We start from the raw sequence: 27,941 nt of genomic DNA, 5'->3' as shown, positions 1-27,941 counted from the left end.
TACGTCCAGTTGAACTGTCACGTCAGCTTAAGGGACCGTATGCATTTTGCAGTTAGGATAAAGAGGAAGTGGTACCTAAAAATCAGCGGACTCACCTTTACTGCTGCTTTCAAGTGCTGCTTGGAAATTCCCAATTCCAAGTTACCTCCTAATTTGTGGTCAAAAGAAACAAAGTCAGTCTTGTTGAATAAACTGTATAACTTACTCTTTACCAATTTAAGACATCCAATTTCATTTCTAGAACAAATATTACTGTATTATTTGAAGGCCTGAGCTTGAGGGGTCAGCTATGCAGAATGTTTGGCAGATGCAGCATTGTCAGTAGAAAACTTGTGATCTATACACAATACTGTCAACAGAGGAAAAGTTTTACTGTTCCACCAGTGCACAAGCAAGTGTATAAGCACAGATTTTGTAATAATATGCCTTTAACAGTTCCCTCTTGTAATGTGGTGGTTGTTCAGATGGCTGGTTTCAGGAAATGGATACCCACCTATCAGCCTTCTGGCAGGGAGGGTCTCAGCGGCAGCAAAAATTCAGCTGCCCAGACACATGGATGCTACTGAAGCAGAAGGTTGCACTCAGACATGTCTTTCAGTCAGTGAGGCCTCACGGAGTGGAACTCACAACATATAAAAGTTGAAATCTGAAATGGCAATGATCGTTTGGTTTTTGAAAAATCTAATTTATACTAAGTGGGTATTGCAACACAGTAAACCATAGTTTCAAAGCGAAACAGCAGGCCAGCATGAGAGACAGAGTCCAGCTGCAGTTCCAGCACCAAAACAGATCCTGACGTGCTAAACTTTCTCATTCTTTTATTTTTGGTGTCTGTTTGCAGACTTTTGATATACATAATGAAATTTTCAGGAAAGGTCTTATGAGGACATTTTGGTTGCCTTTTTTTGTTTTGTGTACACACCTTTATCATGGTATTCATGTCATTATCTGACTGTTTTTTTTTTTTTAATATTTGACCATGATGTATATAATAAACAGTCCATGTAAACATTAAAACAGCCTTTTCTTGCTGTGATCATTCCTTCTGTTCATACTGGCCATTAAAAGATCCCTTCCTTCTCCTTGCATGTTTCCAATTTAAGTGATACTGGACAAAATCCACAGTTCTTGCTCTGTGCAAAAGTTTATACCAAACTTTATCTGAAGCTGTATAATGTTAATATGAACAGTCAATACTGCAGATCTGTGCAGCTTTTAGGCCCTTCATCCCACAGTTGGGCAGTTTTTGGCTAACAAATTGGCTGCTAGAACTTGCCAAGCAAATGGCATATCAAAGCTGTGTTTGAGAATACTGGGAATTTACCTCCATATTTATGTAATTATATTATCCAAAATAACTGGGAGCTTAAAGGTATGGCTTACACTCTTGGAACTTACATGTATCTTCTCTATTATAAATCAGAATTACGGTTTGTAACTTCCATGTTCTGTTATCATTCAAAGCATTATTATTAAGCACTATCTCTCTCTTATGTTTTTGACATATTGACATGAATGAAACTGAGGACACACACACATACACACAGTAAAATCCCAAACAAGCAGCATGTGTCTTTTTCAAACTGATGCACAGTATTCAGAATTGTTGTGACAAAGCGCGATCAATCCCACAGTTACCTTGTGAAAGAAGTCACTGGTAATGGAACTGCACAGGTGGATAGCACAGTTCAGTACACACAGTGTATACCTTTGTATTGTGTATATTGGTAGACACGACACCAACTTTGCCTCCACTATTGAATCCTTTAGACACTCTGAAACAAGCCTGTTACTGTGATCTAATGTGGCAGATCACATTTGGCAAATTCAGTCTCAGATTCAGATTAGGATGGAAGCATTTATTCTTAAAATAAGACCTTAAAATAGAGACCAGATCAATAATGTGTTTGCTAGGATAGCATTGCTCACAGGTACTTCATGAAGTAACACAGTGGATGTGTAGATGTCTCTGCGGTGACATAACACTGAATCTAAACAGAGAGGATATGAAGACTTGCACTGTGCTGGTAGATGCAGTGAGAAAGACATAAGTGAATGAAGATGCATGCTTGATAATACACTAAGTCATGTTCTCTTCAGATTACGCAGCAGGAATATGGTTTTCTTAATAAATGCACATCACACATAAGTCTTTTATTTGTCATTTATTTATTTGTTTTATCTTTTTGTCTGTACTAGATTATTGCAATCTGGTTAATTCACATTTAAAAAGCAGTCATTGACCAGACGCACTGAAATTGATGATACTCATTTTTACAATAACCATTATAGGCCCCATAGAGACTGGAAAACCCAATCCAAAAAATGAAACATCTGTATGGTTTTCTGCACTTTATTTTGTTTGATGTCTTTTTTTCATAGTAATTACAAAAAGAAAAAAATATATAACAATAATCATAAAAAGGAGAGTTTTGGGGGGAAAAAAAACGTAGGAATATTACGACTGGCAAACAAACAATCACAACACAGCACAAGTACCTACTTACGGCGAGAAATGAAAGGTACAAAAATGAAAATAAAGAAAATAAGCGCATATGGCAGAAAGAAAAAAAATTAAAGAAATTGGCACCTATGAAGTTGAATACATTAAGCAACTGAGGGGACGAGAAAGTGAAACTTTTTTCCTACAGTCTATTTTAAAAAATCTCAAAACAAAGGGAGTTTTCTTGCTTTTTTTCTTTTCTATTTGTTAAAAAAAATAAAATGCATGACCTGGAAGGTGATGGGGGGTAGGAGAAGGAAATGAGAAGGGAGGAGGAGAAGCTGGTGAGGCGTGGGGGGGTGTTTGGCAGGGACAATAAAAAATACTGCACGTACAATACCTTTTTTCACTCTTCTCTCTCCTTCATCTAGCTCTTACCGCTTCTCTCACCCACTTTTTCCTTTCTTTATTTAATAGCATATCCCATTAATATTCCTTTCCCCCGCTGCTCCTAATAGCCGCGCCCAGTGGCGCGATCGTTAGAGTTTTACATGTGAGTAGCAAATGACACTTTGATTGGCTGTGATGTGGAGATGGGGGTCCCCTGCCGGCTCCGGGTCGGGGGCCCCGGCTGAGCCGAGAGATCCTGCCGGGCCTCGGTCTCACTGCGCGTGCTGACTCAGTGTGTGGTTCTGGGGGGAGAGAGGGAGAGGGAGAGATAGAGAGAAAAAGTGAGAACACATGATGAGAGAAATAATGGGCTACGTGAGCATAGTGCTTTCCACTTGCCCCCCCACCCAATAATAGAACCAAAGAGAACAGAAACACAACTGCCTCCCACAGTACAGACAGCAAGGCCTCCTCGCTTTATACATAGTCTGACGAGAGAACAGAAAGAGGAAGAGAGGGAAATCGAGGGGAAGAAGGAAAGACAAAACAAGACAAGCAGACACACACACCACAACATAAACTGGTAGGTACAGACAAACTAAACCACACCTTTATACCTAAAAATAAACCTTATCCTAAAACACAATAGGACCTGGTTTTAGACAGAACCAAATAATTACAGCTCCTATAGTATTTGTTCTGTTTTATTTCTTATCTTTGGGAACCCAGAGCCCCGATTTGTTTATTCAGATCTGTGAAACCCTTGTGTCTTTTGATATTGTGATTAATATTTTACAGAGACCGTCTCCATACCTCTGAGACGCCTACACACACATCTCTCCAAAGGCATCAGCGCACTACACATCAATACATAATCACAATGCAAAAAACACCTTTTTTCACAATTAAAATTCACAGCAGCAGTGAGAGCGGAGAAACCGAGATTCACAGACAGATTTGTATGCTCAAACAAAGAGGCAAGTACTGCTCGTGAACATACACTGGCTCTCTTACTGAAAACGGCAAACTGGCATGTGCAGGTTTAACCTTGGGTGTTGGGAGTGTTATATGTGAAGATGCACAATAATTTGAACACAAACAAAACAAACACTCTCTCTCTCTCTCTCACACACACACACACACACACACACAGTCAGTCCTCTGTGGCTGTTCCATATCAGCTACAATGGGGAACTAAACTCATGATAATCTGGATTTGCTGGTTTGGAACTTAGCTAGCATCACATCTAAAGCTGGGGAGATACTGTCTGTGTGAGTGTGTGGGTGTGGGGGTGTGTGTGTGTGTGTGTGTGTGTGTGTGTGTGTGTGTGTGTGTGTGTGTGTGTGTGTGTGTGTGGAAGATGGGGGAGATGATTGGAAAGATTTCTTTGGGAATTTGAGTGAGCAAGAGAGTGTATGTGTGTGTGTGTGTGTGTGTGTGTGTGCCAGAGAAATTTCCACTAGGATGCTTTCCTCCTTCTCCCTGTGAAGTGTTCCCTACCTTACTCTCTCTCTCTCTCTCTCTCTCTCTCTCTCTCTCTCTCACACTCACACACACACACACACAGACAAATTCCCTCTGAAATCTTTTCCTATCATCCTTGCTTCTTCACACATACACACTCACACTCAGTTACAGACACACACAACACAAACACACACACACACACACACACACACACAGAATTCCCAGTGAGATCTTCCCAATCAACGCCCCCACCCCACCCCACCACCACCACCCCACCCTTCACCACCACTAAAAAGCAGCTTTCTCAGATTAATCGCTCTCTCTTGCAGATAGGCCCCACTACAGAAAGAAAAAAAAAAGGACAAAAAAGAGGAGCGGATGGGAGAATGAAAAAAAGAGGAGGGGATAGGGGGATGAAGAGAACAGAGAGGCGAGGAGGGGTGGATGGGGAGAGAAATGTGAGGGATTATACGTGGTTTGGGGTTGATAAATACTTATTTGTCATTCTATGGCCCTTATCTTGCTGTGCATGTTTTGTTGAGCCCTCTGGTGTGCATGTGTATGAGTGTGTGTAAGAGGGAGAGAGACGAAGAGCGAGAGAGAGTGAGAGAGAGAGAGAGAGAGAGAGAGAGAGAGAGAGAGAGAGAGAGAGTGCGTGCGTCTCTCACTCGGCTTTAGAGGCCAAGCTAGCCTGTCCAGAGGAGGAGCAAAGGGTATTACTGCCCTACACACACACTAGAGAGGCCTCTGCACACACACACACACACACACACACACACACACACACACACACACACACACAGTGACACATGCAGGAGAGGGGTTTCAGAAAGATGGGTGAGCAAATGAGCGAAATAGCGAATGGGACAGTGAAAAATAAGTGTTTCTGTACGTGTGTGTGTGTGTGTGTGTTTGTGTGACTGACTCTCCAGTGAGGAAACAGATCTCATTGGGAGCCACTGACCCCATTATGATAGAAAACCCTTCTCTCTCTCTCTCTCTCTCTCTCTCCCTCTCTCTCTCACTCCATCGCTTTCTCGCATCCTCTGACTCTCTGCTCCATCCCAAAGCTAAGTGGCTGCATTTCCTCTTACCGCCAGAAGAGGTCAGGCTCATTCCTCTTTATGGGACAATGTTAAACACATGAGAGGAGAGGAGAGGAGAGGAGAGGAGTGCGTGTCTGGCTTTTGTCATTTTACACTTGTAGTTCACATTTCTACTGCCTCATATATGACCTCAGTGTTAGAAGTCATATATGAGGCATGAGGCAAAAATGTGAATGGAGAGAAAAAGAAAAAAAAGTAAATATGTTACCCAGTAATAGAGAGATTGCAGGAGGAAAATAAGGGAGGTGGAGACGAAGGAACTAGAGAGGAGAAAAAGGAGAGGGATTGTGTGTGTGTGTGTGTATGTGTGTGTTTTCCCTCAGGTTCTTTGGGTCCTACTGCTGCCATATTGATTTGTAGACAGAGCGAGGGATGGAAAGGAAGGAAAGAGGAAGAGGAAGGAGTGAGAGAGGGAGGGATGGATGGATGGATGGAGGGAGAAAGGGAGAAAGGGAGGCCGCGGTCACTCCCTGGAGGAGCTCGCAGCGCTGCAGTGGACTGCTGGAAATAGCCCAGAGGAGAGAGGAGAGAGGGAGTAAGAGGGATAAAGATGAGAGAGAGAGGGATGAGAGAGGAAAGTAATGGACGGGTGGATGACAGCCTGCCATGCTATACACTTCATATGACACACACACACACACACACACACACACACACACATACCCTCTGACACCTCCCGGTTACTTCTCTTCATTTACGTTGTTGTTGGGAGCTTGGTATTGATTATGCAGCGTTGCAATCAATCAGAAGTATGTGTGTGTGTGTGTGTGCATGTCACAGTGTGACATCTGCTCTACAGCAGAGTAATTGATATATTCTACAGGAAAAAAAAGAGTGACAGAAGGAGGCGAAAGGAGTGAGGGGGAGAAGAGAAAGAAGGAGGCAGACTGTTTTTATAGGAAGTGTTTACTGTGCTTCTCGGCCTGTGATTAGGATGGTGAATTCTCAAATACAGCTGCCTTTAAACAAACTCCACACCTGCAAATGTTTCACAATAAAAGCCCTCCAGCAAAGTGAAGGCATTATGCCCCATGATCTGCTGGAAGTGTTTAAATGTAAAACAGATGAAACAAGTGTACAAGAATTAGCATTAAGAGTAAACAATACAGGAAACTGGAAATAAAGGCTGCACAGATAAAGGTGTGAAACAAAAAAGGCCTCAACCATTATATGAGAGAGAGAGAGAGAGAGAGAGAGAGAGAGAGAGAGAGAGACAGAGAGAGAGAGAGGAAGAGAGAGGGAGAGAGAGAGTCTGAACATGAGCAGCTTGAGCAGCTTTTGTTTTGGTTTGTGTTTAATCTTCTGTATTCAACTGTCTTATTGATTTAAATATGAAGTGTGTTCATATTTGACCCTACTAGCTCATGGCAGTCAATGTGAATCATGTTTTGTGAAACCCACTTCCTGAATAGTTTCACTTAAATGGATATATGAATATGGACCCTTGTTTGGACTTTGTTTCATTATGTTTCCACTGTTCTTTTTGTAGCAGAGGGTGTGTGCGCTGTAGTGCCAACAGCCCGTCTTCCAGGCCAGGCCAGACCAGACCAGTCAATACAGAGGCCTGTCATTGTTTTTCCTAAACTGCTTAGAGAGAGCGAGGCTAAAGCCTGCAGAGCCATGGGCCCAGGGGAAATATGGCCCTGTCGCATTACCCACGCACTGCCAGACACACACAGACACACACAGGAATACATTCGCAGACTTGCACTCACAGCTAAGAGCACATGCATGCACAGACACATGATGCCAAGAAAAAATGCAAAGACTAAAATACACAATAGTTAACACACACATCCACACACACACACACACACTCACACACAGTCTCATAGGGAAAACAGAAGGGGTCGACAGAGGAAACCAAGAGATGGAGATAAGGGGAAATCTAATCTGCCTTGTCCTGCTCCTCTCTGCCATCTACTGCATTATACACACAAAATGTGAACGTGCATGTGCATTTGTGTTGTAGCAATGATGCTGATGGCTGTGTTTTACAGGGTCAGAGGAGCACTGCTGTCACCTTTAATATGCATGCATGTGTATGTGCATGCACATGATCAGTATTATGCCCGGTCAGCCTTATCTGTACAGCAAAAAAAAAAAAAAAAAAACATATAGGTATCTGTTTGACCATCTGGACTGGACTGAGGAAGAGAAAAAACTCCCATCTTGAAACATCAGATTAAAGTAAACTGATGAGGAGAACCTTGGCACTAACACACATGGCAATGACCTTGTTTGTGGGCCAAGTCAGTAGGATAGCAAAATAACTTTCTCTCAGTTACTTCAACATACACATACACACAGACACAGACACACACACACACACACACACACACACACAGAAGACTGTGCTGTAAAAAACAAGTCCATAGGTCGTCTGTGCAAACAGCTTATTGTGACCCATTGTTACGTTTTACAGTCAGGTGACCTCTAGCAGCAAATGGAAGGCGATATGTGATGTAGTACAGTGAACAACAAAGTCTGTGTCAGGAAGAGGTGGACCTGGATGGTTGGGCCGACAAAACACACAGACCTCTATTCATTTCCCATGTCTGATAATCAGTGTTGTTCCTTTTATCCATGACAGTTCTACAACCTTAACTGCATGTTTATTATTGTGACTGTGATGCTTGTTAATGGGTCATTCACAAGGGAAGGGACAAGTTATGTATATGATTATTTAAGTGTGAGGACTTGTTGCACACACACACTGAGAATGTGTTGCTCTGTAATGATGTAACAACTACACCTTGAAAAGTAGGTGCCAAGTCTCTAGTAAACACAGGAAGAGGAAGCGCTGCTGTTGGAACAATGCTCTGTGTGTGTGTGTGTGTGTGTGTGTGTCTGTCTGTGCACGCAACCTACATGTATGAGAGAACGTCTGTCAGTGCGTGAATTTGTGTCAAATGTGCATATGTGGGGGTAACTGGAGGCAGGCCAAATGCTGTGTGTGTCTGAGTGAGTGTGTGAGTGTGTGTGTGTGTGTGTGTGTGTGTGTGTGTGTGTGTGTGTGTGTGTGTGTGTGTGTGTGTGAGTGTACGTGTGCCCCATCTCCACTGCTGTTTTTAACACTAAATGAAAAATCACCTTAGTCGCCTTGTGGTCTTCTTTGGGTTCAGTGTATTTATAGCTCAGAGTTGACACTCTTCCAACAGAGTGAGTGTGTCTACGTCTGTGTGTGTGTGTGTGTGTCTGTTTGAGTGTGTGTGTCTGGGACTAGCAGATGGGCTGTCTTAGCCCGCTTCCTCTGCTCCCTGGCTTGTCTTTAGCCCCGCCCGTCCAGGACAGGATGCTGCCTCGGGAGCAGATCGAAAATAAACGCACCCCCTGCCCTTAACATCCCGCCGACACGTATTCCCTGCTCCCCTCCCACTCTTTTATTTCTCTCGGTCTGTCTTTGTCCCCATCCCTCACTGTCATCCTTCCGTCTCCCTCCCTCCTATTGTAAGACACATGATACATGATTTTCAAATTAGCAATCAAAAACTTCCTTTAACCTTCTCTCTTTCCAGCCAAGTCACGATGACCACCACTTTTCTCCTCCATCACCCACCCAGGGTGACCTCTTTGACTGTGTCCTGTTTGACCGTGCCCCCCCTCCTTTCTTTCTCCCACGGGGACTTCCCCTCTCCTGTTGCTACTGGCCCAAACAGCCAGGTTTGGACCAGTAAACACAACCCAAAATACACTCTCAGCATGAAGAGCACACACACAAACGCAACATCAGCGGCAAACACGCATGGAACTACACCAGGTTCGCAGCAGAAGGTAAGGGTTCCCTGCTGGAAGCCGTTACACAAAATAGGAAATGACCTCACCTGCAGCACAAAAAAACGATCATTCCTGAACGCCACATGACACATATGAGTCACACCATTACAGAGAAAAATGTGGGTAGGTTAAAAAAAAATGAATGATCCATCTCTCTCTTTCTCTCTCTCTCTCATTCTCATACACACACACACACACACACACAAATGCACAGAGTACTTTTAAAAGCTAAGGAATGTGGTCCTTGTAGACTGTGAAGCTGAGTGCCAGATGAGGACTGGAGCCTGCAGACATGGGTGACAAGACACACAAACATATACACAAGCATCCAAAAATACATGTAAAAATACAGGCTGAACACTGAATATACGACATGTACACACACACACACACACAAATGAAAAATGTATATAGAGGTTACAGATGTACAAATAAATGCACAGACATGATCCAACCAGCGCACGTGCGCACACACATGCACATGCACATGCACACACACACACACACACACACAAACTTACAATTCAGCAGAGCATGCTGGCTTTCCGTGTCACTGTCATATTACTGCACACGCCCAATCCCCATGAGTCCCCAGGGGGCCAGCTTTTTTTGATTACCATGCACCCATAAACCGGCAGAAACAGAGAGCATGCACAGAAATGCAGATGAATGAAGAAAGAGAAAAGATGTGGTCGGGTCGATAGATGAACTGAGGAAGGAATGGATGGGTGCCAGGGTGGGGTGAAAAGGGCCCAGATTAACCACAATGTTGGGCTGAGTGCAAGCATGATGGGGGAATGGAAGGATAGATAGATGATATGGATAGACGAATGCATGACAAGGAGGATGGAGGGAGGAAGAAATGGGGCCATTTTCTACTACACACTGGATGATAAACCAGAACAAATTTATTAGAGATTATTGGGAAGTGGAGAGATCAACACTGATGATGTGCCTGCTGCCAACCAACCAGAGTTCATTTTTGTTTTAATTTTCAACAGAGGGCACACTGATTGGGCTGAGGTAACTTTGAGACAGAATGCACAGTACTTGGATTTAGGCAGGATCATTTAATACAGTGGTTCCTCAACGTGGTGATCAGGACCCCACCAGGGATCACAAGATAATTGTAAGAGAACATGATACAATTAATACAAGAGGAAAGCAGATCAGTAAAACTTGCAACACAAATAAGATACATTTTTCCTACACATTGCCCTAATATTGCTTTAATAAGCCTCTTAAATTAACCTTAATAACATCCTTACATTTTTGGTTGCCTTGGTCAAAATCCATACACATATTAAACCTGAAACAATTTGTTGAATCATTTGTCATTTTCTTATGCAAAAACTCTCTGGATTTAGCTTCTCCATTGTTAACATTGGTTTTCTTCATCTTGTAATGAAAATAACCTTTCACTGCCCTCGACATATGCACCTTTTGAAGATGGGCTGCAAACATATGATACTTAATTTAAAGGGATGACAAGCCTAAAAGGTTGTGAACCACTGAGTTAATAAAGGTACAATGCAAGCCTGTAGGAAATAACACCTACTGAATAGTGTCTTCTTGTTTTAAATAGTCCCAAGACAAAATAAAATACAATAAAAAAACAATAAAAACAATGTCAGTCTGACATTTTATCAATGCATATAACAACTGACATATTATGAGTTAATACTTGCTGATTGATGTACTGTAACCAAGCCACTGTCAGAAAATGTCACACTATAATAATTTGTTTACACTGACATACAACTCTGTCTCTAATAAATTCCTTCACAGACAGAATAAAACAGAGCTCCACAGGAAGAATGAATTTACCCATTGTGGACATGTAAAAAGAGTGAGAGAAACTGTTGAAAGGCTGGAAAACAAAAAAGAACTGTGTAAATGTATACACTAACTGTCAACACAGATAATCTGTCCTGAAATTATTTTTCAGCTGTTGTTGATGTGATGGGATGTACTGTGTTTGTGAGCGCCGTGCCCATGTCTGTATGAGTGTATTTTGGCAGGGCTGATAGAACACTACGCCACGCAGCGTCTGTCCTGCTCTGTGACACATTGCCTCTGTTCACCTGTCACACAGGCACACACATACACACACAAAATGACAAGAACATGGTCCAAGCTGTTAGAAACCCTCCAGGTGCTGGCTCACACAGTGTAATTCCTTTGTATCTGTCCCTACCTCTGTTTATCTCTTTATCCCACGTTATTTCATTCTACCTGTCTTTGTCTCTCTGCATCTGTCTATCTGTTCCTCTGCTTTACATCAAAGCAACAAGTAACCTCTTTTCTCTCTCTTCCTCACTGAGACCCACTGTGTACATCTTTTTACTGTTTCCTGGTGGCAACTTCCTAAAAGCAGACACACACAGGTGTACACACATATAAATATAACACTTCCAGATGATTAACTGATACCACATTGTGATTTTCTTCCTTCTTTTTACATCCAACATGAACAGAATGTGTTTTGCATTCACAGCGTGAAACAATGAACACAGCAAAAAATCCCAACAGTGCTAACAGATACAAATGCAATTTGCATGCAGTTTTTCCTTAGGTGGTCAGAGGAGGAAAAAGGTCTGCTGAGACAGAGGACAGTTCCATCTTTTAAGCTTTCTTTAAAAACATTTTTGTTTATTTGTTTATATTGGTTTGCCTCTTATTTGTTTTACTGATTTTTTGTTCAGTTACTTATTCTCTTCTATCCTATTCATTCAGTGCTCTAAAAGATAAATAGTACTTCTAGTAATACTAGAAATAGCAGTAATAGTAGTAGTAGTAATAGTAGCAGTAGTATCATCAGGTAAGGCTCACTGACATGCAGTATGTCTGTCTCTCCTCCCTTCTCTCTTTTGTTTTGAATCTCTTTTTGTTTTTTTGTTTCTGTCTGTCTGCAAATAGCTTGAAGTCCAGGGAATCAGGGAGGTAAGAGAGAGAGAGAGAGAGAGAAGGAGAGGAGAGGGAGAGGGAGATAGAGAGAGAGTGTGTGTGTGTGTGTGTGTGTGTGTGCGCTCATGTGTGTCCCAGGTCCCCATTCTAATAACACAGAGTCTCCCAGTGAGCAGCAGGGCAGCTGAGTACGCTCCCCTGGAATGCCACGGGGATCTACGGATCAAATTCACACACACATATGCACACACACACATTTACACACACGCCCAGAGCCAAGGGATATATGGATCAAATAGTACATACTATGTCTTGACACAACACTCACAACCGACAGCAAGACCGAGACAAACAGACACACACACACACACACACACACACACACACACACACCACACACACACACACACACAAGAACCCTATTGCCAGTTCAGCCACATCCACACCTTTCCATAATTCAGTTAGAGGGAGACAGTGAGGCTCTTAGATTCAGACAAAGACAACATTATTCACAGACAGACTACTAAATACAACTCATTTCACACACACACTCTGCCCTGATCTGAACCAAAGGTAAAATTGTCTGTCAAGCTATTCTTTGCTCTGTATTAACTACTGAAATGTTTTGCTTTGAGGGCACAGATTTAAATAGTCCAGGTATAGACACCATGCAGGAGCTGAGGAGCTTGGTTGATATCTTTAGGCTGCAGAGCCCCATACTGACTGCATACAAATTAATAACATGTTACTGAAACAGTATCTCTGGCACTGGGACGTAATCCATATGTGCTGAAATGTAAATTTGAATTGTTTGAGCTTTGTACATTATGTGCTTTATGTATTATAGTGTCTATTTTTTCTGGCTGGCTGTTGATTTCTCTATGTTCCTCCATATGTCTGTTTTTCCCAGTTTTCCATCCTCATTCTGTCCCTTAATCCTGTCATCCATCCACCCATCCACCCATCCATCCATACATCACTGTATGTGAACGGTACATGTTCTTTTGATTGTGTCCACAAGGGAGCAGATCCCTGCTTGTCTTTGTGGTTGTGTTTGCGCACACAACTCTCAAATATTCAACACTGCTGAGACAGGGGGAAGATGAGGAAGAGGGGGGACGATCTGGTAGAGGGAATCAACACACAAACAAACAAGAGGATCCCCCACATCCATCCATTTATTCATCTGACCAGCAATCCACCCATCTAGAGGTGTTTAAATATTTAGTAGAGCTAAAGGAAATGGTGTAGCACAACAGACGCAGAGGCAGAAAAAAAAGGGAATGACTGGGGAGGAGTGCAAGAGTGATGGATGGAGTAAGGGATAGAAGGAAGCATTGAGGGCAGAAGCTGCAGGATAGCACCCCCTGGAGGCTTAAGAAAAATGTGAAGATCAAGAAGTCTGTCAGGGAAAGTAACATGGGAGAGAGTCAGAGCTGATATAGAGCTGGATGACTGTTTCATACCAGAGATACTTCTACAGGAGGGAGAGAGAAATCTCCAAATATCATAAAACTGCTGCACAGACTGTAGACATGTGGATATTGATAAAATATGGGGAATTATGGAATCTTTGATTTTTAACATGGGCAACCTAATGTACTGGTTGGAAAAACAGACATTTTAAAAACACTGAGACAAAAAAAATATTATTACAGTCATGCTAAGAAAGAAAGAAAGAAAGAAAGAAAGAAAGAAAGAAAGAAAGAAAGAAAGAAACTAAAACAGAGAGAATGAGAAAGTTGTCTGTGAAGTCTGGGAGTAAAGGCAGAGAGAGATCCAGAAGGGCCTCACTGATCAGGGCCACAGCATTTCTTATTTACACACACACACACACACACACACACACCAAAACATCTCTTATTTACCAGCTTACGTCTGCACTATTTATGGGGCACTGGGGAGAGGCACAGAAGAGAGGAAGAGAGGAGAGGGGCTAAAATATGCATAGGGGCTGGTTCTTCTGGGACAGATGGGGGGAGTCAGAGAGAGAGAGAGAGAGAGAGAGAGAGAGAGAGAGAGAGAGAGAGAGAGAGAGAGAGAGAGATAGAGCAAGGGGAAGGAGAGAAACAGGAAGAGAGAATGAGAAATTGTGGTATGTATGTGTAGGAGATGCAAGTGATTGAGAGAGTGGTAGAGAAAAAGTGAAGGACTTTGTATGCAGAGGGAGAGACAGAGTTGGAAAGAGGGAATGAAGGAGTGCAGTCAGGAGGGAGAGAGGATGATGCAGCGACGTGTCCATGCTGCAATGACCCTTGGGTGTGTGGGTGTGTGGGTGTGTGTGTGTGTGTGTGTGTGTGTGTGTGAGGGAGTGAGAGAGAAGGAGAGAGTGAGCTGAACATCATATGGGCCCTCTGAGGGGTTGAAAGAGGCCAAAGCCTTTTCTAGCTGGCCAACCAGCCTTCTTCATCCATCCGCACCTCATTAAAACACACACACACACACAAATTAGCCCATTCCACTTTCTGTGGCAGATGCATGCGCACACACACACACACACACGCACAAACTCACACACATGCGATAACAGCTAGCAGTGGCATTAACCTCCATGGTTGTAGCTCTCCATCTCCCTCAGTCAGCCTTTCTGTCTAGCCCACTTAGAGAACCCTCCCATGGGGCAATGGAGCTGTGGCAGGTCGGGCTCAGGCTGCAAGCTTTCACACACACACACACACACACACACACACACGCATAGACACAGACACACACACACACACACACTTGGGCCAGGACCAAAGAGTAACAAGATGGATATAGCCACAGTGCAGCAGCCAAAGAGGAAGAAGTACAAGGAGCTGAGGGAGGAAAAAAAGTTGCACTGAGCTCAACTTAGCTGGAATGAAAACAACAGAATTAAACTCATCTGACCTGACTACACTCAGATGAGTTGGTATATGAGATTGCTTTCTCTTTTTATAGCTACATAAGCACCTGTCCCTCATCACAAAAAAGATGGACATCCCATTCCAAGTCTGCCAGTTTCAGTCTGAAAAAATCTTGATTAAAGAAGTTTAAACATTTTAACTCACTTTGCTTGAGCCTGATATGAGGCAAAGTGAAGCCTAACCAATAGTATTAGAAAATAACATTTTTAATAGTGTTTAAAATGTATTACATTTTGCACAATGACAACTGTATTTGATGATGTATTAATGTAATTAAGAAAAAGTAAAAAACCAGACCAAATCATCAGTTATTTAGGCTTGCAGCATTCGCGATATGGTCAAGTTTTTTTGAAACCAAACATAGCAGCATTGACTTCACCAACTTATCTTTTCAACAATTCATCAATTGCTGTGACCTGGTCAGAGGACAGGAGAGCTGTCATTCAAGATGGAGTGTATATGGAAGAGGAGTAGAGGTGTTTGTGTATGGCATTCAGAATTGTGTGTATGCATGTATGTAGAGGTGTGTGTGAGGTGTGAGTGGTGCCTGTGTGTGGGCATTAACCGACAGGGTCCAGCAGTCACCCTGCTGTTAAATGGACTGGCCAGCCATATGCCCACCCCCTTCAGCCCTATATCAATGCCACTTGGGGTGTGTGTGTGTGTGTGTATGTGGTGGCTGGGTCAGGCCTTCCTACAATGAAATAATCACTACTACAATTCTTTTTGGGTTTTTTTTTTTTACAGCAGACTTTCTTTGTCTATAACGCTGCCTGAACATCAGTCTAAAGTTTTAGACTGCAAGGTCATGGCAAGTGAAGATGTAGTGAACAAAATGGAGAGATGCAGGAAAGAAACAGAGCAGGAGGAGAGATTAACATACTAAGCAGTGTCCATTTCATTTCCAGTTAAATTGTTGTTCTGTTGTAAATAAGGATCATTTATCACTATTGAAGATAGCCCCAATAAAATCTGCTAATGAGACATGTTGATCATTTTGTCATGGCTTATGGGGTTGCACCTGTCCTGTTTGACAGTGCCAATAAGTTATCTTCAAAACAGAGCCACACCCTGGAAGCAATCCATTACACACCATGTTTGTATTTTCACACATCAGAAGTGATCACAAGCCCAAAAATATAATTTTTCATCAATATTCTATGTAGATTAGTGGATTCAAATAATCTGCAGGCTGTCATGCAGCTTTCTACAAAATCTATGCTGTCTTTCACTTACACCTCGGGTTAATTCGGGTTAGAGATTTCACCTTTAACAGGACTGACGTTTAACCTTAAGATTTTGCAGGTCACTACTCTGCTGCCAAAGGAGTACAAGAGATAGAAGAGGACAGGAGGATTTACATCATCACAGACCTGGCCACAGCTGGCCTAGGACCCACTCTTGGGTGACTTATAGCATCTCTTCTCTTTCCTACACACACACACATGTGCACACACTCAAATGCATCTGAACCCTAATGACATGAAGCTTGCCAGAACCCTGCTCAGACCCCATGAGGAGAGATGGAAAGAGAGGGACAGAGGTATGAAAAAAGGGTGGAGGGAGAATACAGAGATGAACGGTAAATAGAGGACTCTGTGAAACAGAAGTAGTTGGGATGTACAGAGAGAGGTACTGAATGAAATCGCTGTATGTTCAAAGAAGGGTGGAAGCTTAGAAAGAAGAGAGGAAAACATGTAATGACTGAGAGATGAACAGAGGAGGAGAGCGAGGGTGTGGAAGTAAAGAGCTGGTGTAGTCAGGTGGGTAACAGATAACTATATTTAGCTTGTTCAGGTTTAGAGTATAAGTTGACTACACTTTCTGACACAGCGACTTGCCCGCTGTTAGCCTGTCCATAACTTATGCCAGACGTGAACAATACACAGACAGACAGACAGAGGAGTCAGGTCAGGGTCAACACAGAGATAGAATTGAGGTGACCTACCTGTAACTCTGTCTGAAAGAAGAACTTCTGCGGACACTGGGAACAGTCGTAGATCTTGTCTTCCTGGCCATGTACGGCAAAAATGTGCTGCTGGAGCTTGTTGGCCTGCACAAACACTGGGAGAGGAAAAAACACAGCTCAAGTCACACTGCGTGTATTTGATGAAGTTAGTGGCCTAATGCTTACAGCAGCTGAAGACATAAGCAGTAGATGCACGCCCCCAAAGCTGAAGGAAATTAGCTAAAGGGGACTGTCCAGTTGAAATTTGCCTATTAGACAAAATAAGAGATGAATCAGCATCATTGTCGCTGGGGCTGGTGAATTGTAGAATTAGAATGATCTGCAACATATTCAGGCCTGTTTATAACTGGACAGTTAAAGTGAACACTGCAAATGAATGTCTAGACTATCAACTGTAGGCAAAGAATACAACTGCAACAGAGTTTCAATATAAATAGCCATGAACACACACAAAGCAAATGAAGGGCTGACTAGAGAGAAGGGAGTATATGGGATAGAAAGAAGAGAGAGAAGGGAGCACGTGAAAGAAGGAGAGAAACCAGGAAGAGCTATCCTCAGCAGACCTTGTGATATTTATCAATAAATTATCTTTTTTTCTTTTCTTTTTTTTTTTTACTTCCGCTCCAGTGTTGTCTCGTATACTTTTTTCTTTCTTTCTCTCCCCTTTGTTTCAGTAAACTTTTGGTTTTCACTGCGAGTGTGTATGTGTTGAATTATTAAGCCTCCCTGTAGGAGTGGTGCCCATCTTACTAATTCATAAGCCACCAAGGAATAGAGTTAAAGTTTAAAGCGTTGCTGTGTACCTGGGGGGGGGGGGGGGGGGGGGGGGGCACACAACACAAGACACTCAACAACTGAGGGAGGGAAAGAGGAGTGACAGAGAAAAAGAGAGAGAGAGAGTAAGCATAAGGGGATAGAGAGTCAGAGATGGAGGAAGAGAGGGAGAGAGCAAAGGTGCTGACTTAGTTGCTGGTAAAATACTGTAGGTGTTGAACGGAACTCTGAACACCGCAGGTCTAATTTGGTCATCCAGCATTTTGTTTTGGCCCTCCAGTGGATTGCAAAGGTATGGGGTACTTCATATTTCGCCTGTTTGGTGGTATTATTGCATGAACTTCTGCACACACACAGTAAGTACTTCTTTAGCAGTGGCACCCTGCTGGAATATTACTCCCACAGTTAGAAATGTTAAAACAATGAATATTCCTAATGTGTTCTCAGTGTTTACCCAAAACCAAAAACTTTACAGCCATTACAGCACATTTACTCCATGTATCATGATGTGGGTAACCCAGAGAGAGCCATTTTGGAGCCACAACAGGTACTGGAGCTGATGTCAGGAAAGATTTAAGTGCTAACCCTGCTTCCAGCAGCAATATTAACCTCATCTTACATTTTTACTAAGATAAGCATTCCATTTGTGATAAGCTGGGGCAAATTTAGTGCTTACAGAATGTGTGGTGAACATTCATATTGACAAATAACAGATAACAGAGTACATAGCATATAAAACACAAAGCAGGTATTACCTTAAAGGAATATCTAGAGTATTATATATCTAATTAGGTATACACAGTGCTACAAAATGGATACAGATCCATGTTTATGTTGATTTACTAGTGTGTGTGTGTATGTGATTATGTGATTTGTTCTTATGTTTTTGAGTCCAGTATGTATCTCAATGTCTCTGTGTCCATTTTAAATACAAAGCAGACAGGACACAAGTGAGTAGGACTTATCTGTGCTACTGTCCTTGAAGGTGAATGTGTGTTTTTGTGCATATGTGCGTGTGTGTCTCTCACCTGTGAAGCAGACGGGACACTTGAAGGTACCTCCCATGCCTTCGAAGCTGTGCTCTATCAGGTGGCAAAGCAGCTTGGCAGGTGAATCAAACATCTGGTTACACAGCTTGCACTCGTGATTGATGCCCTCCTCTGCAAATAGGAGACAGACACGCATGTGTAGGCTGGATTAAGCAACACGAAAACAGCAACATATGACATTATTTTAGAATACTAATGCAACACACACAACAGATGTCTCATGCACATACAAAAAACTGCCAGACACTCTCTGCATACTGATGTGTGCAGACATATATAAGAAGAAAATTGCACTTGGAAATGACAGGTTTATCAATGTGAGATGTATTCACCAATTTCACTCTGCTAAGCTATATAGTGTAGTGGCTCCCAAACTTGTTCTGTCATGCCACTGTAAACATCAGCAGTCATTTTCACTTGTTACAGTAGGAGAAGCACAGGTGGAACTACATTACTGACATTATGATGGCTCTGCTGCAGAATTTGAGGATGTTATTATTAGTTACACCTTGACAAATCATGTCTGATGACATGACATGAGATGTGAAAAAGGTCTGCTTGACTGTTGTTTTACTCCACATTTTACCCCTGGCCTTGTCCATCGTAATGTTTAGTATTAATAAAATGTTATTACTCCTAAAAAACTATTTAAAAAATCATAATATGGGCAATATTGTTTCTTGAACAATATAATTTGTTTCAGAAATTATGTGGTATACAGTAGTGTAAGTACTGTAGAATATTTTAGGCAGAATGGAAAACAGGATAAATTGAGTTAAAACATTCTCCTGGCACTAGGAAACAATTTTAAAATAAGATAGATTGCACTGAAAACAAGTGAACACACTCCACTGGCGAACATTTTCATTTAACTGGAAATTAAAGGCTCAGCTCCAGATCAGTTGAGTTGTTCAGACAGACATTATGATATAGGTTGTATCACACACTTCCTCTTTTCCCCTGCTGCATGCTCTCATTTCATTTTTCCTTCTCCCTTGTACATTCCCCCAACTCTCACACACACCAACCCCAGTGCCATATCTGCCCCAACTGGTAATTGTCTGTCCTCCCCACTGGGGCTGTGGATGATCTGCCCTTCCTATAGCCATCCTTCCTTCCCTCCCTCTGTCCTCGTTATCCGCCCTCCCCCAATGCAGTCACTCATCCATCCCTCACTTTGCTCATTCCTCCCTACATGTCTCCTTATCGTCCCTCTTGGTCCATTCCCCGGCTGATTAATTTGTGTGGGCTCCAATTCAAATTCCTCACCCTTTGTTACATCTCTTCACATATACTTTACTTATTTCCTTGTTATTTTCAGTCTGTGAATGTCTCTTTTACTACTATTTCTGTTTGTCAGTATGTGTGTGTGTGTGTGTGTGTGTGTGTGGGTGGGTGGGGGGGGGTGGGTATAGAGCCTTATTATTCTTCTAAATGCCACAATTTGTCATTGCATAATAAGCCACACCATTGTACATGGAGTGCTCTGGTGTAAATGAGTAATAAGAAACAAAGACAAGTGAACAATGAGACTAAGAGAGCTGATACCTTCATCACAAACACACAAGAGACTATCTACAACCAGCCCCCATCCTTCCTCATCATTCTCACTTGGGGATTATATCAGTGTTTATGTGTGTTTGTGTTTATCTGTGTCTATTTTAAGAAGGTGTGAGTGACATCACAGCGCCAACAGTGAAAGGCCAGATGAAAGGTGGGCGTCATAAACACACACACATGCACCCCTCGACGATCAGGTCTCCCGCCTGTTGTCCTTATCGCCATTGTACCATACAGGACCAATGCCCCAGTCGCCCACACACACACAAACACATACACATACACACACATGCACCGCGTGGGGCCATGCACACATGCACACCATAGGACTGTACTGCCCGGAGACATCAGATGGTGTCTTCTGCGGGCCAATCTGTGACCCCCTGTGGAGTTGCTCACACACACATACAGAAAGTCACACAAATATACACACACACCCTGACTCAGAGATACACACAGACAATTCATGGAGAACACAATCTGTGTCTTTTACCCTTTTTATCACTTATCTCATGTCCTGTAAGTGTGGACATACAAAAACACACATACACACACACATTCACACACATGCACACACGCATTCAAACAGTCTCCAGAACTTCAGCTGCAGAGCTGCAGGGGATCGCGGGGTTAATAACGTCTTCAATCATACATCCATGACACCCATACTGACTAATACACACACGCACACAAAGATTCCTATCTCTCCTTGCCTCAAAGGCCGACACAAGGGTGCCCTAATCCTGTCTCAATAGCTGTGTGTGTTTGTGTGTGTGTGTGTGTGAGTGTGGTGGGTGCCACATGTGCTTATATGGATGAGATGGTATGCTCCATGGTCCCGGTCCCCAAACATTCCCTTTCCACACACATGGACACACACAAACCTCAAAGGCTGCTAGGTTGTGTGGGGCGCCAGTGTGTCCGAGACATACTGAGACAGATAGAGGTTCATTATCATTTACTAGGAGATTGAAACAGCAGGAGAGAGTCACACGGAGTGAGACACACAGAGGGAAAGAGGGAGAGAGAGGGAGGAGTTTACAGCACTACCAGTTTAATCGTCACATTTCATGTTTTCATTATCGTGTAAATATTCCTTGTCTTAGTAAAAAGCACACTTTATTCCAGAATGCATTTCTTCTTAAAATATTTTTTAAACTTAACACAAGAAAAAGACAGAGATACAAATGGCACAGATAGAGACAGAGGGTGAATAAGCAAGTAAGTAAGCTTCAGTGATCGCAGTGTGTGTGTGTTTGTGTGTGTGTGTGTGTTAGGGTTCTCTGTAGAAGGCACCTTGGCGCTTTCTTAAGAAGTTGTTTCACACTCTCCCACGCGGCCAGGATCAGAGAGAGCAGTCAAATATCGGCTACCTTTACATGTACAGTGAACAATGATGTGCCTATTATCCAAGAGTTAAGACAGTGACATCCTCACCTCTAATACTTACTGTATACGACAAAGTTACATCAGGTATTCAAGCTGCAACTACAAAAACAAAATCACTGACTGTACTAATACTAATTAATTACATCTATATGGTAGACGCAGACTCCCACATACGACAACTCCAACTATGTCTATAATTGCAGTAACTAAGTAAGGATGTGCTGTTATGTCTTACCCCTGTTTGTCTCTGTTGTTAATCAAAAAGCAATAAATAACTTTACATAAAAGAAAGAATGTGTTTTTACTGAGACGCTGTGATGATTATTCCATAATTACTGATCAATTTGTCTTTCCTCTATTGTGTTTACCTAACAACTCCAAATATTCTTGCAAAATATTAAATCAAGAAAAACTTTTTTTAAAAAAAGCAACAAATCCTCATATTTGAGAAGCTGGAAGCAGAAAAAAGTTTTATTTACTTGAAGAACTGCATGATTGTTTCAGCAACAATCATACTATATCATTAAAGTAAAACAAAATTAGCTTCTTTTGTGTATTGTGTGTTACTTTTTCTTGTATTTGGGAGAATGTGTGTGTGTGTCTAGGCCACCACACACAGATGACGTCAATAAAGCCATCAGCCTTACTACAGAAACTTTAGAAGTTAATTAAATGTCAATCAATTGTAGGGTGAGTGAAAACGTGGTTACCAATGAAAAAAGACAAAACTAGAGTGAGAGAGGGAAAGAGAAAGACAGAAAGACACAGAGAGGGAGAACTGAAGGGAAAACAGTGAGGTGCAGAGAGATAATTGGGCTGTCCGGAACAAGGGCATGGAGAGAGGCCTCCAACGCCTCTGTGTGTGTGTGTGTGTGTGTGTGTGCCTGTGTGCGTGTGTCCCATGAAAGAGTTCTCTTTTCTGACAAATACATTGTTTTGATCAGTGTGTGTGGGGACTGCAGTGTCTGTATGCTGTCCCCCTCTGAGACCCAGGCCGTGTGTGAGCGAGTGTGTGTGTGTACGTGACCCATAGTGAGATGACAGAGTCGTACAGCATCCTGCCGTTACGCTTTGCCTCACAGAGTGCATTTGATCCACCAGCACACCACACCACACACACACACACACACACACACACACACACACACACACACACACACACAACCCTGGGAGGCCTATGCTGGGACAGAGAACACAAGGGAGAGAGGGATGAGAGGGGAGAGAGAGAGAGAGGGAGAGGCAGGGTGAAGGTTAGGACTCTGAGTTTATTATCACACAACAGAGTATGAACTTTTTCTGCTTTTTAATGTACATCAAAGCCACTTTGGGGATTATTTTATGCCTTGTATCCTTGGTCACTAATTTGGCTAAGGAGCCTGCAAATTGTGCGAAAACAAGCATCAAGCCATGTCCGCCCTTTTCTTTTTCACACTGGTAATTGTTAATAATTTAATGTGATAGCTAGACCAGTATAAACGTTTGAAAGCAGTTATATAATGCAAATCTTTCTGTATGATGGAATGACCATGACACAATGAGCATTTTAAGCTGTTCGAGCTGTGCTGACATTTCCCATTGTGCATAGTAGGCTGTTCTTGACTTGTTGCTATGCCAACTCTTGTGGTAACCAGGGCACTAGTTAAGACATTTTTCTTGATTTCGCCACAGGGAATATAATACCTGGCCAGGTGTTTCTGCATAGACTCAAAAAAAGAACCTTTAAGAAAAAATAGCACTCGGTTTCAAAGTGTTTGCTATTGTCCAGGTTGCACCTGCAATAGTCGACATGAACATTTTATGTAGTGTCATTATTTTTGTAGCAGGCAGCAGAGAAACAAGCAACAACATTCAAACAACATGTGAGAGAGGGAGGCAGACAGAGACAGCTTTTAAATATGACTTAGAGGGAGAGAGAGCTTGACCCAACTCCAAAGCTATGTTGCTTCTTAAGTGAGAAAAGGCGCACAGTTAATTGGTGGGTGGCTGCTGCACATCTGTAGAATTACCGATGCAGTTTCATCAGAGATGAAGTATTAAGAGAAAAGAGGAAACAGAAACAATGTAAGGACAGAATGTAATGCTATGTGTGTGGATGGACAGAAGGCAGGCAGGAAGGAGGGAGGACACACAGAAGCCCATACTGCAGTCACCATTACAAGTCCACTATCAATACTGTTACACACACACACACACCCTCATTGCTCATGCTCTCCCTCAGTCTCATTCTCCCATTACCCTCCTCTCTCTCTCTCTGCTAATTGACCAGAGGAGAGGGACCAGGTGGCATCATCCTCGTCACACCAATACACACTCACACACATGAATACACGCACACACAAAACACATTCAAGCTGGCCTCATCACAGACCCCTGCAACATGCAGCAGAACATAAATGAGCTTCTTGATTTGTGTTGGGGATGGATCCCTAAGGTGCTTGCCTGCCCCTATTACACACCACACAGACACACAGTATGCACTCATACACACACCTCTTAACCCTTTCTTAGTCTGGGCTGGGAAACTCCTTTGGGTGTCCCGGCCCCCACCATCCCTTCCTCTCTCTGTCTCTGTATGCGCTGCCAGGGGTCCCTCGGGCATCGCATCTACCCCCCATTACTGCCCTTCCCTGCTCCTGTCAACCCCCCTCCATCCCCGCACTATATGAGGCTGTGTGTGTGAAGGAGTAGTGGAAAGTGTGTGTGTGTGTGTGTGTGTGCGTGTGTTTAGTCCCTTGCGGCAAAAAGGCCGTAAACCAACCCAGGCGACTGATGGTGAGGACAGCAAGGGAGAGGCAGCAAGAGAAAGAAATGGAAAGAGAGAGAGAGAGGAAGGAGGACTGTAGAGGGAAGAATGGAGTGAGGGATGATGGGATGGATGGAGGGAGAGCAACAGAGGCGTTGGGATAAAGAAAGAGTGCAGCAAAGAAGAGAGCAGTGGACGGAAGGAGGAGGAGTATGCACCTCTCTGGGGGGCTCGCTCAAGGTGTGTTTCCATGGCAACCAGGGGCGGGGGGGCTGATGTGAGGGGTGTAAGCTTGACCCACTGGTTGTGTGGGGGCTGGAGAATACACACACACACACACACACACACACACACAAACTCACCCATGCACACGCAACCTGCTGCAGTGCTGGAGGGGTCCCAAGAGTGCCCCCCACCTTTACTCACCCTCTCCCTCTCTCCTTTCTCTCACACACTCACTCACACACTCACACACACACACACACAGAGAAAGAATGCTGCAGTGCCGAGGTCCCGCGAGTACACAACACCCACACACATTCTCCCTCCCTTCTCTCATCTTCCATTTTCCCTCTCTGTTTCTATCACTCTTTCCGTGAGGTAATTGTTAATATTTTCATCATTTGTTTACTCCTTATCTTACTGTGTGGATTTTTACATTTTGTTGAATGAATATGGGAGGCAGAGTTACTCTCTTACCATGGCATCTACTGAAACAACCTGCCTTTGACCCATTCATTCAGGTCTTTTTGTCAGAGGTTAAACCGCGGTCACCACCATTTACACAGATTCCAGCCTGCAACTTTAATTCCACACACATGAAAAGCTGCAACCAGGTTCTCCTGTGTGAAAAATAAGCACCAAATATTGCTAAGTTTCTGTTTCACTTTAGTTGCTTGGTTTCCTGCATGTCCTCCCTTTTTGTTGCAGTGGTGCGGTGGCCAGTGACATAGATGTTGTGAAAATATCAATAATAAATTCTCATCCCTGCAGAGATGCCTCCTCAGCAGAGCCGAACAGTGTCTAACCCATGTTAAATGCAGGTCATGAGGAAGGTCAGGTCAGGTCAGGTCAGATAACACATGTTGACCTATTCACAGTGAGTGTAGATGTGTGTAAGAGAGAGGATGACAGAAGGCAGCCTGGGGTTTGTGATTGCTGCTGGAGAGCTCCAAAAAGCTGAAAAATGTCGTACATCTTGAAGATATGTAATTACTGCAAATATAGAGCAGACTTAACAGCTGCAAATGGAAAGGAAGGTACTGTTGTACCAGTTGTAAACTGCTACAAGTCTGGGCTTTTCAGATGGCAGATGTTGGGGAAGTAAACGTCCAGTGGAATTTATCAATGATCTTCATCTTTTACGCTTTTCAAGCCGATTAGTGACAGCAACATCCACTGTACAAAAGGAGGGAACCTGGTTTAATGAAACAAGGCCTTCACTTGAAAAAACTCTACACTATTAGCAGAAAGGAGGCCAACAAACCAACTCCTCACATGTAACTAATGAAGAAAGATGAAAGTGAAGCAGCGATTCTGCTCCTCCTCTGTCACTACTGGTCACATTCCTTGTCTGCACATCTGACATTACCCTGTAATAACTACTTCCAGTGGAAACTCTCTCTCATACACATAAACACACAAACACACACACACACACACACACACACACACACACACACACACACAGAGAGAGAGAGAGACAGACACTCGATTGGCAGACGAGGATAGCATATGGTGATGACCAGTTTGTGTTTGTGTGTATAATGAAAGGAAGCACAAATTGAGCATATTTGTGTAGAGCATAAGTGCATGTGTGTCTTGGAAGGAGACTGTGTGTGCATGTGTCTGTGTGTAAGAGTGAGTGAGTGAGTGAGTGAGTGTGTGTGTGTGTGTGTGTGTGTGTGTGTGTGTGTGTGTGTGTTTGTGTATGTGCATGCGTGTAGCAGCTTGGATTTTCCCTATCAGATTACATAACAGTAGGAAGCTGGAGCGCTCTGTCCTGTTGAAGCCAAAAGCCCTCTCACTTACACGCATGCACATGTGCACACACAAACACACACACACACACACACACACACACATCATACATCATCATTGTCTCTCACTCGCTCTCTGGTTAGGGTAATTTAAGCGATACAATTACATTATAAATGTAATATTTAATTCACTAGCATAACTTCATTAGCTTTTTTGTGACGGTGCTCATTTCTTTCTGTAGGAATACACACAATAAGTTATTGAGCTGTATATGAATGACTAAAAAAGAATGTAGAAGTGAGTTAATAAATACATTAAACAGCAAAAACATCGACTAATGTCAGGGGAAAAAAGTTTTCTCACAACCTGAATTTTGAAAAGCATTTTGGGTCAGTTTTTGTTCAGGCATTCCCTAATAAAAATGTGACCTTATTATGCTGCAGTGGATGGTTACAGGACAATGGTAACAAGACTAATAAAGAAAAGACTACTAGTACCAAGTACAGTATATGACACAAGTCAGTGTGTCATATACTGTGTCAGTTCATGTGACAGGGTTATCAAGTCAGTACTGCGCTCTGAAGTGCAAATTTCCAACAGCAGGATGCAGGTGTATACTGAAATATCACATGTTAACTGTGCAGAGACATACACTTTCTGTTGACACAAACCCTAAAAACAGACATACACAAACACACCAACACAGGATATTCAGTGTCATCTGGAGAGCTCTTGACTGTAACAACGAGCAGCTGACATGTAAGTCTTGAATTATCATACGTAATGAGACTTTAATATTCAAACAGAAGAGGTGCACACATCATTGCTCTGGCCTTGGAATCATCGCTCAGGACTTTCACAGGAAAATGGGGAATTACCATTTCCTCCAATAAGCACACAGAAACACACACACACAGTCATACACACACCTCCTTTTAGCTCGTTAGCAGGGATGAGAGTAATGAATGCAGAGTATATTTGTGTTTAGAATCTTAATTGAAAGCTTGAAAGTGGCCAGGAGGGAATAAGCCTAATCACTGTGTGTGAATAAACCATCAACACACACACACACACACACACACACACACACAGACGGACAGACAGACACACACACCCACACAAGCTCACCACTCCCTGAGATAACCTTTAAAACTGAAGTACTTCCTCTTTCTCTAGTCGCCCATTCCCCCCTCCTCTCACTCTCTGGTCCCTTTTACCTCCTCCTTTCCACCTCCTGTTTTTTCCATACTCTCTCCATTCCCCCATCTGTTTACATATGTAAAACACAACTACAGCCCCCCAGATGCACATGAACAGTATGTGTATGTGTGTTGAACTATTTGTGTGTTGATGCTGGTTAAAGCTATAGAGGACATCCATGAGGAGTTATAAAAAGCGTTTATGGTGGTTTAGGGTATGCCCTAATTAATTACAGGTATTTTTATTTTAACTACAGGTGGTTTTTATTTAGTCACTGGCATTGTGAAATTATTTTACT

The 27,941-nt window shown here is 42.8% G+C and overlaps 1 protein-coding gene across 3 annotated transcripts in view; it reads right to left on the bottom strand.

The window, feature by feature from the left end:
* Window positions 1-2,884: 2,884 nt before the first annotated feature.
* Window positions 2,885-27,941, bottom strand: part of znf423 (zinc finger protein 423) — a 144,566-nt gene continuing 119,509 nt past the window's right edge. For all 3 annotated transcript variants that reach the window (XM_051073570.1, XM_018703549.2, XM_018703550.2), the window contains 3 exons: window positions 18,751-18,882; window positions 16,928-17,043; window positions 2,885-3,135 (listed from right to left, as the gene is read on the bottom strand). In XM_051073570.1, coding sequence (XP_050929527.1) covers window positions 3,106-3,135; window positions 16,928-17,043; window positions 18,751-18,882 — 278 coding nt within the window. In that variant the 3' untranslated portion in view covers window positions 2,885-3,105. The remainder of the gene's footprint in view (window positions 3,136-16,927; window positions 17,044-18,750; window positions 18,883-27,941) is intronic.

Source organism: Lates calcarifer, linkage group LG10 (genome assembly GCF_001640805.2).
Source record: "Lates calcarifer isolate ASB-BC8 linkage group LG10, TLL_Latcal_v3, whole genome shotgun sequence".
Classification (NCBI taxonomy): domain Eukaryota; kingdom Metazoa; phylum Chordata; class Actinopteri; family Centropomidae; genus Lates; species Lates calcarifer.
The sequence above is the reverse complement of the archived record's forward strand: the minus strand, read 5'-3'. Positions and strand labels throughout refer to the sequence as shown.